A 15,474-nucleotide genomic window follows, 5' to 3' on the forward strand; every position below is an offset into this window, starting at 1 on the left:
TGACAACTTCACAGACATCAAGATTCACTGCAGTGCATAGACAGACAAGTGAGACATAAGAAAATGGTGGTAAATCAAGCAAAAGCCTCGAGAAGAATTTGGTATAACAATTAACATGCATATCCCAGTAACCAGAGAATATCCATCCATATACAAAAGGCTTAACAGGATGAACCAAGCTGATTAAAGATTGCACTGACCAAATATGAACATCTACAAAAGCTAAAAGATTCTTCTTCTACAGAAAGGATGAGATTAGCCTTTCCTAGTTTTATCTTCTCTACTTATACACATACACTACTCTTTCCTCCATCAAACACCATGAACAAACCTCCTTTCAGCCATTGTTGGTGTTTCCTGTTCAAACATCAGGTACAAAGTTAATACGATCATCAGACTACTGACTGGCAAGTTGAATCAGATGGCTGAATGGAAATCCAAATGAAAACATAAACTCCCTAGTTAAGGAAACTATTGCAGTCATTTTAGGATTAGGGAACATCTCATTTTGAAAGTAGGATTTAAATCAAAATATTTTGTCATTAAGCTCGTATATATATGGGTTGGGTTCCGGTGAGAAGGGAAACTATGGTAGAAGCGTAAGAAGAGATCTCCAACCATGGATCAATCGTAATTGAATGTCAACACTAATGAGGTGCATTGAGATGCACCGGATCAACTTTCCCTTCTAAAGCACAATTCATGAGTGGTTATGAAATTAAAAGTGATCAAGGATTCAGGTCTTTTCTTACATTTCTCACTATAACTTCCCTTCTCACACGATCCTTCCGCCTATATGCATATATACATATCAAAAGGCTATATTCAAATAAGGTAATCTAGTAATTAGAAGATCACTTTGAACTATATTCTAATTCTTTGTTGCTATCTGCGTCTTACCTTTTGGAGTAACCTTGCTGTGGCTTCTTTGAGTAGAATGTGAAGCAGCGGGTATCTTTGAGATGGTCATAGAACTTTGCAACCCTTCCAATAGCTGTAAGCAATGAAATTGGAATAACTTAAAGAGAACTAGAGTTGATCTAAAGTCTAAACTAAGGACATTTATAAAAGCCAGAATTAGTGACTCACCCTTGACGTAGGCTGAATTTTACGATTTGATCTGCGGGGCTCAACAAGTTCTGGAAATGATTTTTCGACTTTCGTTGGCTTTCCACCAGCAGGTGCAAATTTACGTTTATGCAAGCGCTCAGATTTATTGCTTGTAGAAACTCCCTTTGGAGGCTTTGAGGGAATTGGTAATGAAGAAACGAAGTCAGCATTCCCTGGTGCATCCTCAATTTTGGAAGAAGACCCAAACTCAATCTGGTTTTGATAACCTGATTGGTTCTCATTATCACTGCCAGAATCCTGGCCGGTTTTGTTTATTGTATTAGTATCACGGATAGTGGATTTAGAAGAGGTCAACGTTCTGCCAGAAGGAATTGGTGGTTTTCTAGGCTTGAGCATTCTTGGTTTGGTTTCAGCAACTTGTCTTTCCTTGGTGTCACTTCTAGAATTGTTTTTCCACCCACGGGATCCTGGTGCTTGAGGGATCAAATATCTGGTAAACTTGACGGAATCATGTGTGGCTTTGTTCTTATTGCTTCCATCAGCAACATAATGTTTGCTCACATCCATAAATTTCTGTTTCTTCCCAGGTTTAGGAACACCAAAAATTACTCGCGGGCCTTCTTTTTGTAAGCCGCTCTTCATTGTTCTATGAGCACCAAGCTTCTTATCATCTCTAGTGCTATTGCTACCAACATTAAATAAACTTTCATGAGCCGATAAGGGCAGTGTTCTTGTTTCTTCCTGTTTCCTCGAGTCAACAAGGTCAATGTTTTCTGATGACCCATCATTCCTTTTACTCTCCACAACAGGACTTCCCAGTTTCAATCGCTTTTCCTGTCGTGTATCACCCTGTAACCAGATAAAATCTAGCTTAGACAACATGCAAAACGAAAACACTTGCCATATAAGTTATACAAAGATTCGAAATTGACCTGGGATGAAAGGAGTCTTTCAGATGTATGGCACTCAATCCACTTGCCATCTTTCCACATGAAAGTTGGCCGGACAAACCAGGATCGAACAATGGATGTCTCTCCTTGAGCTACAAATATGCAAAATAAGAGGGAAGAACACACTGGCCAGTTATATAATCATTACAAAGCAGCAATTTCAGCACTGTAACAAAATGAACTTCCAACAGACCTGGAAATTGAACAGTTAGAGAAGTAAGATCAAACTTGTTTGTCTCCATGACAACTCCCTCACGCCAGCTGCAGAAAAAGTACCATGTAAAAAAGATATTCTATGCTGAAAATTCAGTGCATGCGTTGTAAAATAAAAATAAGCATTAGTTTCAGTGACAATATCCTTCTTGGCAATAAGCCAAGAAGTACACCGTATGAACAGAATAACATGTTGGACCACAGGAAGACGGTAAATTTGATGTTTCTATTTACAACATTGTTGTTTAGGGATTGTCTGATTACGACGAGAATTAGTGCTCATGGAAAACTCTATCCCAGCATGTGGGGACCATGAAGGGCCCTGTGCAAACCACAGGGGGCGTTTCCACGTATACTAATCCCTGTGTGCGATTCTGCAACACTATTTTCTTTTTTCCTTTCAACAACATACCGATCTTGGATCCACACATCAACTCGGTCTCCACTAGACCACACAAAATCTGTTGCAGCTGTCCTGCCTCTCTTCCTAGTCCCTTCAAGACGCATGGTAGTCACAGGATGGGCGACACGTATCTTGGGTACTTCAGTGCCTTTAATTTCAAGTGGCACCCATTCCTTTAAATGCCCTGAACCTAGAGGAAATAATGTAAAGTAAGTATTGAGGTTTCACAACTGTTAGTAGAATCATGCAACCAACATGCAAATACTTTTATGCATTGGAACACATTTTGTAACTACAAAAGTTCAACCAACATCCAACACAGAGGCACCAACAAAGTACATAACATCTTACCTTCATCTGATTGGATTTCCGTATAACATACAAGGGCTTTTCCATCTTTCAAACTCAATACATTAGCTCCAAACCAGGCACCATTATCTTTATCATCGTCCTTGTACACCTAAAACACAATTACATTGATATGAAGAAAATGCAAGAAAAGCCCAAAAAGGAAACAATCTTCTTTGAAAAGTTAAGGTTGAGAATACAGCATCAAAAGCAGCTAAACTTTCTGTTGTTCCAGCACACTTACCTCAACAAGACAACCTTCCTTGATATTATTCTCTTTCAAAGTGTCTGAAATAACTTGAGGCTTAGTCGGACCAAGAACAGTAGTATCAATTGATCCAACCTCTGACTCAGTTGCAACCCCAAAGGTTTTGGACAGGTCCAGACCTTTACGAACCCTTGGCTTTCTCTTGTCTTTTTCATGGCTTGTAATTGGAACCGTGACTTCATCAATCTCCATTACATGATTATCTGCCAAATCCCCAGAATTCTCTTTTCCTGATAAATTACATTTTATAGTCATATTTCCTTTATTAGATACTTCAGGAGCAGCTTTGACATCCTCTTTATCAGTACCATTAAAATTTCCTGCAGTTATGACCTGCTGCTTGGATGCTAACTGGGGAGTCTTCCAGTAACCCTCAGGACCAGCTTCAACCAAATTTCGTAAGGGCAAGGGTTCACTCATTGCAACAATTTGTCCAGCTTGAGAGACTGCTTCAGCTGCAAGTTCAGCAGCTTTTACAATCGCATTTAGGTTTTCAGCATGTTTTGAGGAAGCTGATGCAGCTTCAACCCTCTGCCAAGCAGCTTCTCTGGCAGTATATATAATTGAATTAGGAAGGCTACTTCTGTCCCTGCCTCTCAATATGGCATCAGGGATAGCTTTATCAAATTTGTTGCCAAGTGAAATCATGCCGCTTTGATCAAAATTTCCACTTCTATTTGATAGAAAAATGTTGACCATTGACCTTGCTTGTTCCGCAACATTTGATGCAATTTTAGCAGCAGCTGCCGCCACCTTAGCAACAGAAGCAGCGGCTGCTATTGAAACAGCTGAGGATACCAGCTTTGCTTCATCATCGGAATTCAAACTGGAGTTACTTTGTCTTTCCAGCTGGCTCCATACGCCGTGGCAGTGGTTGACTGCAGCAGCAGCAAGCTCAGCAGCGTTCTCCGCTTGTAGCTTAGACTCCTCAACTTTGCTCAAAATCTCCTCTGATATTACAACTTTTTCCATGTTCTGATCACCACTCCTAGGATGATGATGAGTAGGTGATACAGCTGAAAGGAACTTAGCAGGACTGCTTTTAGATGTGATGAAAGCAGGTGTTGATACCACAACAGAAGTAGAAAAAGGACTACTAACAACAGGGGCAGTCACTGAATCTGTCTTATTTTGAGCAAGTAATGACATCTTACCCTGATCCTCAGTACGAGGGGCCTGAGGCAAATGCATAACTACAGGTGCAGAGACAGATGCTACCTGAGGATCACATATCCGTTTGACATTAGCACTAGGAGTACCTTTTTTTCTCTTTCTGCTTTTTGAATCGCTGCATGGCTGGTCGGATGATGCAGTTGCCTTCTTCATGGCTGATAGAGAAGACGCCTCAGGAGAAATGCTAAGAGCAGAATTGAGAACCACTGGAGTGGATGTATGCTTTATACCTACACTGCCTGGTTCTTTGATGGGGGTTAATTTCACTGCCTCAGTTACAGGCAATGCAGGAAAACGAGGACCTGTGTTAAAAGCAGGAATTGGAGAAGCAGCAACCCACTGACCAGCAAAGGGTCCCTGAGATAACCAAGAAGGGTTATACCCACTAAAATTTTGTGCTGCTGGAGTTTGAAAAGAATGTAGAGGAGAAACTGCTTGGTGATAATCAAGACGAGCAGCTCTTGGCACGTAACTAGACTCCAAAGCATCACAAGAAGGGGTAGCGATATTCCAAAGAGGCGATGAAAGGGGAATCATAGGACTAACAATTGGTGGAGTACCCTTGTTGCTTGCTCCTCCACTTGGTGAAGAAATAATTTTGTTTTGAATAGAAGCATGTTTAACTCCTTGATCAGCTCTGTTACCTGCATCTCTCAAGTCTGAAATGAAGTTAATGCATTACAAGACACCATAACAGATGATCAAACAAGGACTTGGGAAGCAAAATATCATGAGTTACCTGATCGTGATTTCATAGGGGTAGCAGAGTTGGCCTGGGCTTTCTGAACATGAAGCCTTTCTACACAAGCCCGCCAAACACCCTCCCAAGTTCTTCCACCATCTGTATACAGAACACATGAAGTCACTCAAATAAGATTTATGATACAATATGTAGCATGACAAACATTTTACTGCACTAACCAGATTGCCCAAATGCAGCAATCATATGAGACTCTTCAGGTGTTGTCCCTGATCTGCAACCAAGAACATCATGAATTATTAGCGGATATTGAAATCAAAAGACTATGAAAATAAAGACTGCCCTTTGCAAGTCTTTCGACACACAAAAACTCCTTGAGGTCTACTGAGCCAACCCCAAATGCATGTCTCTGACTTGATTTGGCAATCAAGGAGATATAACAAACCTTTACTAGGGTCCCAATGCCCCTTTTTCTTTGGTTGAAAAGAATGCCCACAAGATCATTTTGGTTCAAATTGCGATGTTTTTATATAAAAAGGGTATGACTTTTTTTCTTTTTCTTTCTGTATTTCAGCAAGCACAATGATTAGTTCACAAAAAAACTACAAGTATGATGGTTAGAAAACTCATTTAACTCATTTTGGTAAGAGAGCACTTATTTTGAAATATGCAAAAAATAGGACATTTGTTAAGGGATACCATGAAGAAACTTCCACCCGATAATTCCATTTTCCATGCCATCGGTGTCACAAGGATAAAGCCAACAACCACTAAAAGCCACAAAGTTTTTAAATCAAAATGCACTATTACCTCTATTTAAAAACTGCGCGTCACATAAATAGATAGAGTACTTACATTAACGAGCCATACACTAATATTTGTGCACGCAATTGCACTTGTTGATTATCAGTAAAAGGCTGCTGAAATATCGATGTTGAATTATTCAGATCTGGAAGCTTTGGCAAAGGAAAGATGCCACCGGGTTTTGTACCGCCCCGTTCAATATCATTGGACTTAACCTCTTCAAATTGAATAACATGACCAGTTGCAGGGGACGTTAACGACACAGATGATTTTTCTACTCTTACTGAATCTCTTGCAGGAGGTGTTTCCTTTAGGTGGTTACCTTTCCTGGCATTTTCCTTCCCAACCGATTTTCGCCTAGTTTTACGCTCAGATTTGACTCCTATTTGAGGGGTCATACAACTAAGATTCTGAGGAGTAAGAGAACTTCCGTGTAACTTCGCAGCATCCACTTGGCTAGTACTAGAATCTGTGGGTGGTCCTTCCATAATCTATAGAAATTTATAATAAATCCATGTCACATTTGTGAAGGGCATGATTAAGGGTAGATGAAATTAAGAAATACATCATATAAAAGCATATATGTGAAAATAGTTACCTTTGGCGACACAGAAACTTGAAATGTAGGATACGATGGAAAACCCTTGTCAGCTTGTCCAAGGCCAGCACTTTTATTGACCTCAAAAGTAAAGTTTGTTTCTTCTTGTGTAGCATTGCTTGAAGGAACTGACCGAATGTTATCCTCAACATCATCAGCGACCTTAGAAGGCAGGACACCACCATGCCTGACATCTTTGGTAGCCTCTTGCTTGTCTTTAGTACTCTCAGAAAGTTCCATGCTGCTAACACATGTAGGAGAAACAACATGGGGTTTATCCAAAGACGAAAAGCTACCTCCATCCGGCTCTATGTGATCAGCATCACATTCAGATGAACGAGCTACGCCCACAAAAGTCTGATGCTCATCTGACTTGACTGCAAAACCCAAAACAGGGGTAGAAATAGTGTTTAGATGATGATCTGCATCATAAAATCTTTGACATTACAGAATAGCTTTATAAGTGACAATATAATCTCTGTATGAAAAAATATTTTGTTCGCTAAGATACAGAAAACGTTTCATTGCAAGCCCTTCTAGCATGGGCTTCCTCTAAGTTCATAAACATGCCTCCAATAGTAAATTATATTCAAGCTAAATTTTCTCTAATAAACAGAGAACTGATTCTGTGAATGGGGCTCCCTGCTCCAAAATACTACAATCACGTAAAGCAGTATATATTTTTCAACACACCATGATCCAATCAAGTTAACTATGTAGTTGCATAACATAAAAAGCAAGCCAAATGGCAATACAAGAAAATGGTAATAGAACCAACCACCACAAACTAATGAGGTATACATGCAATCAGCTCCAGGTGATACATCTTAGGATTCTCAGCCCATACTGAGAGGGAAACGGCGAAGGTCATGCGATATTTTAAAGGTATACTGTATGCTTACCTTCTATCATTGATTCCTTAGGTTCCTCTAGACCTCCTGCTTCAGAATTACTGCCCCCTTTTGCAGACGACGCAAAAGGACTTGTCTCCAAGATCTTGAAACATTCTTGACCATCAGTGTTAGTCAGTTCTTGTTCAATCTGGCTTGCATTGCAGCATTCAACCGGTGTGACACGATGTACAACTTTTTTGACAAGGTCAGGAGATGCTTCTTTTTCATCAAAAGATGATGGATTCATTGAAGCAGAAGCAACCACACTTTCTACCTGTGGAATCTCATTTTGGGAATTCCCTTCACAGGAAAATCCTACTTTCATTTTTTCGTTGTAATCCTGGTGCACTAAACTCACCCCAAATATAGGTGATTTTGGTTGGTCATCAGTTTCAGAATTAGCAAGACTCCCAGCAAGTAGGTGAGAACCATCAGATGTGTCAGGGGTCGAACTTTTATCAGATTCTGTAGCAGCAACTGATAATGCAAAGTAAAACAGGAATAAGTTCCAAAGATTGAAAAATGCATATACATGTAACAAAGAAGCCTAGATGCTTTATGATCATAATTCTAATTTACCTCGTTCAACTCGAACTGACACGTCAGATTCAAAATTATGAGCTATCACAGAATCCTTTTTACTGCCTTCTGCGAATAAAGATGGATCGACATTCTTTTTGCTATCAATAGCTTGAACAACCTCAACATCCATATCACTACTTTCCAGGGGCAAGCCTGCATCTTCTTTCATGTTGAAAGATACATCTTGATCCACATGCATAGTGCCTGGCTCAGATGACCTAATTTCGCAGCCCACCTGCATTGAACCAGAAATCTTAGCAGACAAGCTCCTATCCTCATCATCTGAGTCGCCTATGTGGACCACTGAAGTGTGGTTACCAGCTATTAGATCCTCATTGGAAACTTCTTTAGTAAGCACTTCACCTGGCAAGCATGCTGCTGCCAATCTAGTACCTACAGCATTGCTATTGCCACCGCCTGTTTCAGATAAGTTGCCTGTAGACACCACAGATGCTTTGGAAGTGATCTGCTGCACATCCTTTCCTATAGCATATTTGTTTTCATCAACACAAGAATTCTTTACGGGAGATAGCTTAGACAAAGAATTCGCATTTGACTTTGGAGAATCAGGATCTTCTGACTTTGTGTTCCCATCCTGAACAGCTTGCAGCTCAAAATTTCCAGCATTTGCAGAAGCTGCCAGAGGTTCTTCATGCATATTTCCTTTGAGATCTTGATCAACCTCTGAGCAGATCATAGAACCAGTGACTGCACACTTGCTACCCTGAGAAGGTTCAGCTGAACAAACAGGGTCATCACACCCTTGAGAGATCTGCATGTTAGAGCTCCTTGTAGGCTCCTCACTGGACAGGATGCTAATTTCCGCTGATCGGTTCTCAACAGATTCAGCACCCGGGACAACACAGAGAGACTTTTCCACGTTATACGTACAACTTTCAACAATCAAGGTGCCACTGTCCATGGGAACATCCATGCTATTTTCTTTACTTTGAATATTCTGCTCTGTTACGATACTACACAAGTTTTTGGACAAACCACTAGCATTAACAGAAACCTGCTGCAGGTTTTCCTGAACCATTAACCCCTCAATACTTGCATCAACATTCTCTGAGGAGCATGGATTTTCTGCCCTGGAGACAGAAGGGTCTTCTGGCAATTCCTTATTCATGGACTCATTTACCAAATTCTCAGCCTCCTTTTGAATTACATCAGATGTGCCATCCACTTTTTCCTCCAAAACAGGTACATTACACTTTTCACTTATAACTACTGAATCCAACTCTCCACCCGATATTTGAGCCTCTTGCGATTGTGAAGTGAATCTAACATGAGGATGCTCATATCCAGAGCTCACACTAAACCCAGGAAAATTACCCAATAACTCATTTGGCACTGATGCATTTTGAGCATGAGTAACAAGATCCTTTCCATCATCTTGATTCAAATTATGATCCATGATTTTGGTTAAGCTACCAGACTCATCACAGATATCCAACTGTTCAATTATTGTTTCTACCACGACTTTCTCTTCCTGCCCTACTGATTTTAGAAGCATTTCAACAGATTCTGAAGATGTTGCTTCAGACCATACATTGTTACGTCTTAATTCCACAGCACTTGAACTGAACTCTATACCACTATTTCCACGTGAATATTCTTCAATCCACTGGTTGTCTTCTTGACTTGTGATACCAAGAAAAACCTCGTTTTCAATCAAACTGTCAAATCTTAAGTGCCCCTGGAGGCTATCATCAAAGTCAAATTTGGGAAGAGCATATGGATGCAAAACAGGAGAAACCTTGGAGCAACTTTCCCCGGCTATATGAAGATTTTGTCCTTGAAATTCATTGTCATCATAGGCCATTGGTATAAACCTACAGTTGATATAAAGTTGGAAGGGAAGAAAAATAAACAACAAATTCTGTACATAAACTAACATGAGTAAATTAGAATTTAAGTGAGACAGAGACTAACCCAATTGCATATAAATAAAGCACAAGCAATACAAGAATAACCAAAGAGTACAGTAAATCTTGAACTGTGCTGTTAACAAATAACTGCTTCTTAATTACATGCCTATACCAATTCCTAGCTTTACTAGATATTCGTTTCAGCCCCTCCTCCAGGTGGGAGATAATGGCCTCGTTTGGTTCGGTTACTATGCCAATTCAATTTATTTTTAGCGAGTGCCTATAATCTTCCTTATTTTACCTTACGCACATTAGATCGCTTTTATAATTGCTAGCACATTTCAGTTGGTAAACCCAAGTTTGTGACTTATAAAGAATGGGAGTATATATGAAGAAGTTACAGGTATGCTTTTACATCTGAGGCAGGCCACCTATTTGGAAGCTGACATACATGTTTTTAGGCCAAGTACCTCACTGTACATCTCAAAGATCAGAACCGGGGAGGCGATAATAACTTCTGTGAAGCATTTTACTTAATTCCTAGTTCTTACAGATGTGGACGACTATGACTTCCCTACAAAGGACATCATTGCTATCAATGCAAACATAGCCTCTACGTGAGGAGGTTAATCTAAAGATAAAGAAAGACTCTGTACCATTGGCTTGGTAGTTACGGTGCCACAAACATGATAGAAACCCAAAAATTATCGCATATAGCACATGGCCGCCTTTCTTAAAACAGAAAAAATCCGAGACCTTGAAAACTAATAGGTCAGAAGTGAATCGCGTTTGGTCATCGTAAACATCAAATGTAGAGTGACAAAATCAAATCATTAATTATTAATTTAACACACACAAAAACAGTGTGACCAAGTGTCATTGAACCACCCAAAGTTAAAATCAGTAGACAGAAGTAACCATCAATGTGAAACAAAATTCTTTCTTTCCTACAAGTATTGCAACTGCAGCCATGTTGGGATGTCTCATATCAGTCATTCAGTTGTGATGTTCCTTTGACAACATCTTAAGTCAAATTATTTCTTTATATATTGTCATCTTATAAATTCTTTATGGTCAGGACTTTGGTGCAGAAAATTTTCCAATAATTATTGAAGGACATTTGTTCACATAACTAATAGTCAAAAGTTCTATTAAACTAATAAATGTTTCAACTATTATTTATCAAGTAATTTACTAGAATGGTCAAAGCAAAACAACCAAAGTAAAGCCTAGGTAAACTGAGTCGCGTCAATCATAATCATCATCAATGACTGGTGGGTTGTTATTTTTTCATTTGTTGGTATCATTTCATCCATCACTTCCATCATCATCAAAATCATAATATTGAGCTTCGTCATCATCAAAATCATTATATTTCTCATTGCCTGGTCAACAAGGTTCTTCCTAATCATTAATTTACTCCTCCGTTCAAATTTATTTTCTGTATTCTTGTTTTATGTTTAGGAAAGTGAAAACTTGATAGAAAAAGATGTTTGCCAACCATTTACGTTTTAAAAACCACAATAACTGTACAAAACTTTGTAAACAAAAAATATAAATTGCCAAAGGGTCAATTGCTCAGAGGCACCCGCGTTACCGATACTCCGGTAGATCCCAGCCTCTTTGGAGGTCAAGGGTTCAAGCCTCACCAAAGGTGAAGAGTTTCCGTAAGTTTTGTTGTATATGAATATTCTGTACTTAAAAACAATTATATAGTGTAAACTTAATTTGATGTTTTCACCGTTTACAATACCAGTTTATGAAAAAAGCAGACTTTGAATATTTAACTTTAATAAGTTTGAGGTTTCAAACCTAATAAAATACATTTTTACATCTGAATTTTCATCTTTACCTCTTTGAAAAATGAATAGCCTTGGCAAACTTGTCAAAACTAAAACTTCTTAATGAAGTAAGTAATGATACTTATTTATTTGTAACATGCAAAGATAAGCCAATAACTCAATTACTGATAAAAATAAGAACATACGCTACCTCGCTGACTGTCATAGAAATATAAAAAGTAAAAGAAATAAGAAAGAAGAGATGAACCAGAATGCAGAAGAAAAAAAAAGATGTTCGGTTTCACATAAGAAATGAGAAGTATAGGAATGCCAAAGCACACAAAAGCAAATTGATGGAATATAAGGAAGCTGAGAAGTTGAGTAGTCAAAGAAGACGTATAGGCATAGTCATGACAGGAAGTAGATACACATGCATTGTTTGTATCATGGAATCTAGCTAGTTGTTGAAGCATTCAGGCAGAAGCCTATGTTTAAATGGGTTCTTTCATACTATTAGTTTATGGAAAGTGAAAAGAGGTTTCAGCGAATGTGAATAATAACTCCAAAAGACCCCAAATAACATTTTTTTTTTCACTAGTCACATTGTAGGCACAATTTTCTAGAATCTAAAAAAATATGGAAGTAACACTAAATGGTTCTTAATGAACTGAAACTCCAAAGTGCTTAAACCATGAGGCCATGACCATATCACTGGAAATGGTAGTTGAACAATTTAGAACCTTATCTTGAACCTAGAGAAAATATGGAAGTAACATGAAATGGTTCTTATTGAACTCAAACTCAAAGTGCTTAAACCATGAAGCCATAACCACCCTTGCACACATTAGAAAAAGTATGCAAGCATATGGACATGCAGACACCAAACCATCATATAAATTTAAAGTAACCTCACTGCCTGGTGCCACATATACTTAACAACCCACCACTAATGTCAACACTCAAAACCTACTCTAATACAAAAATCTTTGATGTTGTCTCCCCAGACCCAACACAAACACACACATCTATCTCTTCCCCTATATATTTCAATGGATGTTGCAAATGAATACCTTTTGAGCCAAATTGGAGTCATTCATGCTCTGGATACGGAAATGTAAAAAGAGAGAAGTTGATTTGTTGACGCTTGTGAGTGTGGAAATGACAGGAGGTTTTATTTAGAAAGTAGAGAATGATTCATTTTTAGAATCACCCTATTTCATTTAAGACTCCTGCAAATCCTCACTACAATTTTCTCACACTTGCAGTAAATCTAACCATAGACCCCGTCCCTAACACACACAAAATGAGCGAATTTCTGACGAACTTCCACTATCCCTCCCTCGTTCCGTCTTACTCCACCCATAAAATTAACCCTTTTGCATCACTAGGCCGACCAATTGAATACATCCTAACAAGAAAAACCAACTTCTTGCAGAAAATTACTAAACAAAGACACCAACTCAAAGCTTATGACAAAAGGAAACAGACAGTTATTACCAGAAGAAGTCTAAAAGAGAAGCTACCTCCCTCCATCCGGCGTACAAATCCTAACTGTTGGATCAACTGAACACCAATCTTGGTTGGAGCGTTGGCAGCTGCTCCTTCATAACAAAACCTCCAAAGCTCTAAAAACTTTGAAATAATACAACAAAACAAGCCCTAATTCTTTGAATCACGCACACCACACAGCTGCACAACAACTTCTAACAGACCCAGTCTTGAACCACCTGATTTACAGAAACTTCCCTATGAACTGTAGAAGATAAGTAGACGGCGACCAAGAGAGAGAAACGGAGAATTTAGAGAGAGAGATTTTCCAACGGTGTGAGGTAAAAGCCGTCCGTCAGCGAGAGATGACGACAAAATGGAATTTGAAAAGGAGTCGAGGGGTGAAAAAGTAATTCCACATGTTAGGAGCAATTGCCCACGTGGAGCCATGTGATTGGATTAAGAAAAAGTGGCGACCAATAGCTTTTTTTCACTTTATTATTATGATTTATTTTTTGTATTTCAAGTCCAAGTCAAACCTAATCCAATAAAAAATAAATAAAAAATATGCATTTTTATGCTTTGAGGACTAAAACATTTTGGATATATTTTTTCTACAAATTAATAATAATAATAATATATATATATATATATAAATATAATTTTTTTATATTTTTTTAAAATTTATTTAATTATATCATTTGTAGTTTAAGATTTCAATTAAGTTTGTTACATTTATCTATACTATATTATAAAGTATTTGACATAAACTCTTAAAAATTATTTTTTATGTATGAAGTACTGTTTATTAATGCATATTACTTAAAATTTAATATTACAAATAAATTTATTAAAGCTCCATGTATAAATTCGTGTAACTAATTGCGGATAAAAATAATCAAATAGAGAATAAACATCTCATTTTAAAATATAAAAAATCTAAAATATAATTAGGATAATTATCGAGTTCTAACAAAATAATTAATTATTATCTTTATAAGAAAATTATATTATTAAAGCAAATATAAATTACTTCGTTATTGAACCTAAATTAAATTATAAAATTAAAAAACGAATTAAAAAATTACACAAAAAATAGGAATTTTAAATAGTTAATTTTGATATCTTTTTGTAAAAATTTTTATAACATCTTCAAATTTATAATTTATTCAAAAGTAAAAACATCATTGTTTTTTCAAAATCACATAAGACCATACTATAATATCGACTGAGATAAATAATAGAATGAAGTATTAAAATCAAGATATATCTCGCTGTAATATTAAACCTTTTATCTCTAATATCATAAAATTAAACATTTATAATGAGGGACAGATCTATGAAGCTTTGAGGGAAACCTATGCACTCGTTTAACTTATTTTTGCAAGTAGAATTTTCGGGTATCAAATGTGCACCCGTTAAACTTTGAGAGATGTTTCAGGATTTTTATAAATACAAGAAACATCAACCAAAAAATAAAAAATAAAATCCATCTAAATCAACCAAAACCCAGAATAAATCTATCAAAATCAATCAAAAAAATCTTTCGAAATCAGCTAAAAAAACTTAAAAGAATCCTTCAAAATGATAGAATTCAGCTAAAAAAGCATCGAGTGACTTTGTAAACCTATGATCCATTTTAAAGATGCACCAGTTCAACAAATATTTTGGATCCACCACTAATTTATCAGATGTGTTCACATCTTATTGAGCGCACCTCCAATTGAATGAATTACAAGGACCCATTTTTTGTATTTCGTTAGATGGCAGTAATTAGGGGTTGCTCATGGGATTGGTTGATCGGGTTGAAGACATTTGAACAATCCAACCCAATGTTTGGGGTTTGGGAAAAGTGCAACCCAACCCGTACGGGTTTGTCGGGTTGATACTTTGGTATATTAAAATATTCTTCTAACCTTGAATATGTCATTTTTCTACTCATAATTTTTTTTTTCATCATCAACAATTTGATATAACTTATCCATATTTCTTATGTATATCACATTCAGTTAATTTTCTCAATTTACATATATATGTTCACAGTTACTGAACATATATATGAATGAGTTATATAAATATATGAATAGATTGAAAATATGTGTATATGAAAAGTGTAACGCCCCCAGAACCCCGTAGCAATGATATTGTCCGCTTTGACTAACTTCCCCGCTATACCACAAGGGAAACCGGTCATCGCATATCAGAGTCCGCAGCACGGAAGCGAATGATATTGTCCGCTTTGGCACGCTATACCACAATGCCTCACGGTTTTGTTTTCCCCGCTATACCACAAGGGAAACCGGTCATGCTAGGATGAGGTATCCACACCCT

At 37.5% G+C, this 15,474-nt stretch overlaps 1 protein-coding gene across 9 annotated transcripts; it reads right to left on the reverse strand.

Moving 5' to 3' along the window:
* Nucleotides 1–58: 58 nt before the first annotated feature.
* On the reverse strand, nucleotides 59–13,486 carry LOC112520708. 9 transcript variants are annotated; one of them, XM_025129197.1, is made up of 16 exons: nucleotides 13,153–13,486; nucleotides 8,001–9,838; nucleotides 7,431–7,898; nucleotides 6,529–6,950; nucleotides 5,982–6,421; nucleotides 5,348–5,400; nucleotides 5,166–5,267; nucleotides 4,973–5,085; nucleotides 3,230–4,783; nucleotides 2,989–3,097; nucleotides 2,647–2,827; nucleotides 2,215–2,282; nucleotides 2,004–2,113; nucleotides 1,090–1,920; nucleotides 901–994; nucleotides 59–357 (listed from the first exon to the last, which is right to left on the reverse strand). In XM_025129197.1, the coding sequence occupies exons 2-16, from the start codon at nucleotides 9,826–9,828 to the stop codon at nucleotides 338–340; spliced, it is 6,393 nt and encodes a 2,130-aa protein (XP_024984965.1). In that variant the 5' UTR covers nucleotides 9,829–9,838; nucleotides 13,153–13,486; the 3' UTR covers nucleotides 59–337. The 9 variants fall into 9 exon arrangements, with proteins under 9 accessions (XP_024984965.1, XP_024984963.1, XP_024984966.1 ...); XM_025129195.1 differs by having other exon boundaries at nucleotides 3,230–4,581; nucleotides 4,657–5,085; XM_025129198.1 differs by having other exon boundaries at nucleotides 3,230–4,269; nucleotides 4,513–5,085.
* Between the last annotated feature and the right edge of the window lie 1,988 nt (nucleotides 13,487–15,474).

This window comes from Cynara cardunculus (assembly GCF_001531365.2).
Source record: "Cynara cardunculus var. scolymus isolate 2C chromosome LG 11, CcrdV1, whole genome shotgun sequence".
Classification (NCBI taxonomy): Eukaryota; Viridiplantae; Streptophyta; class Magnoliopsida; order Asterales; family Asteraceae; genus Cynara; species Cynara cardunculus.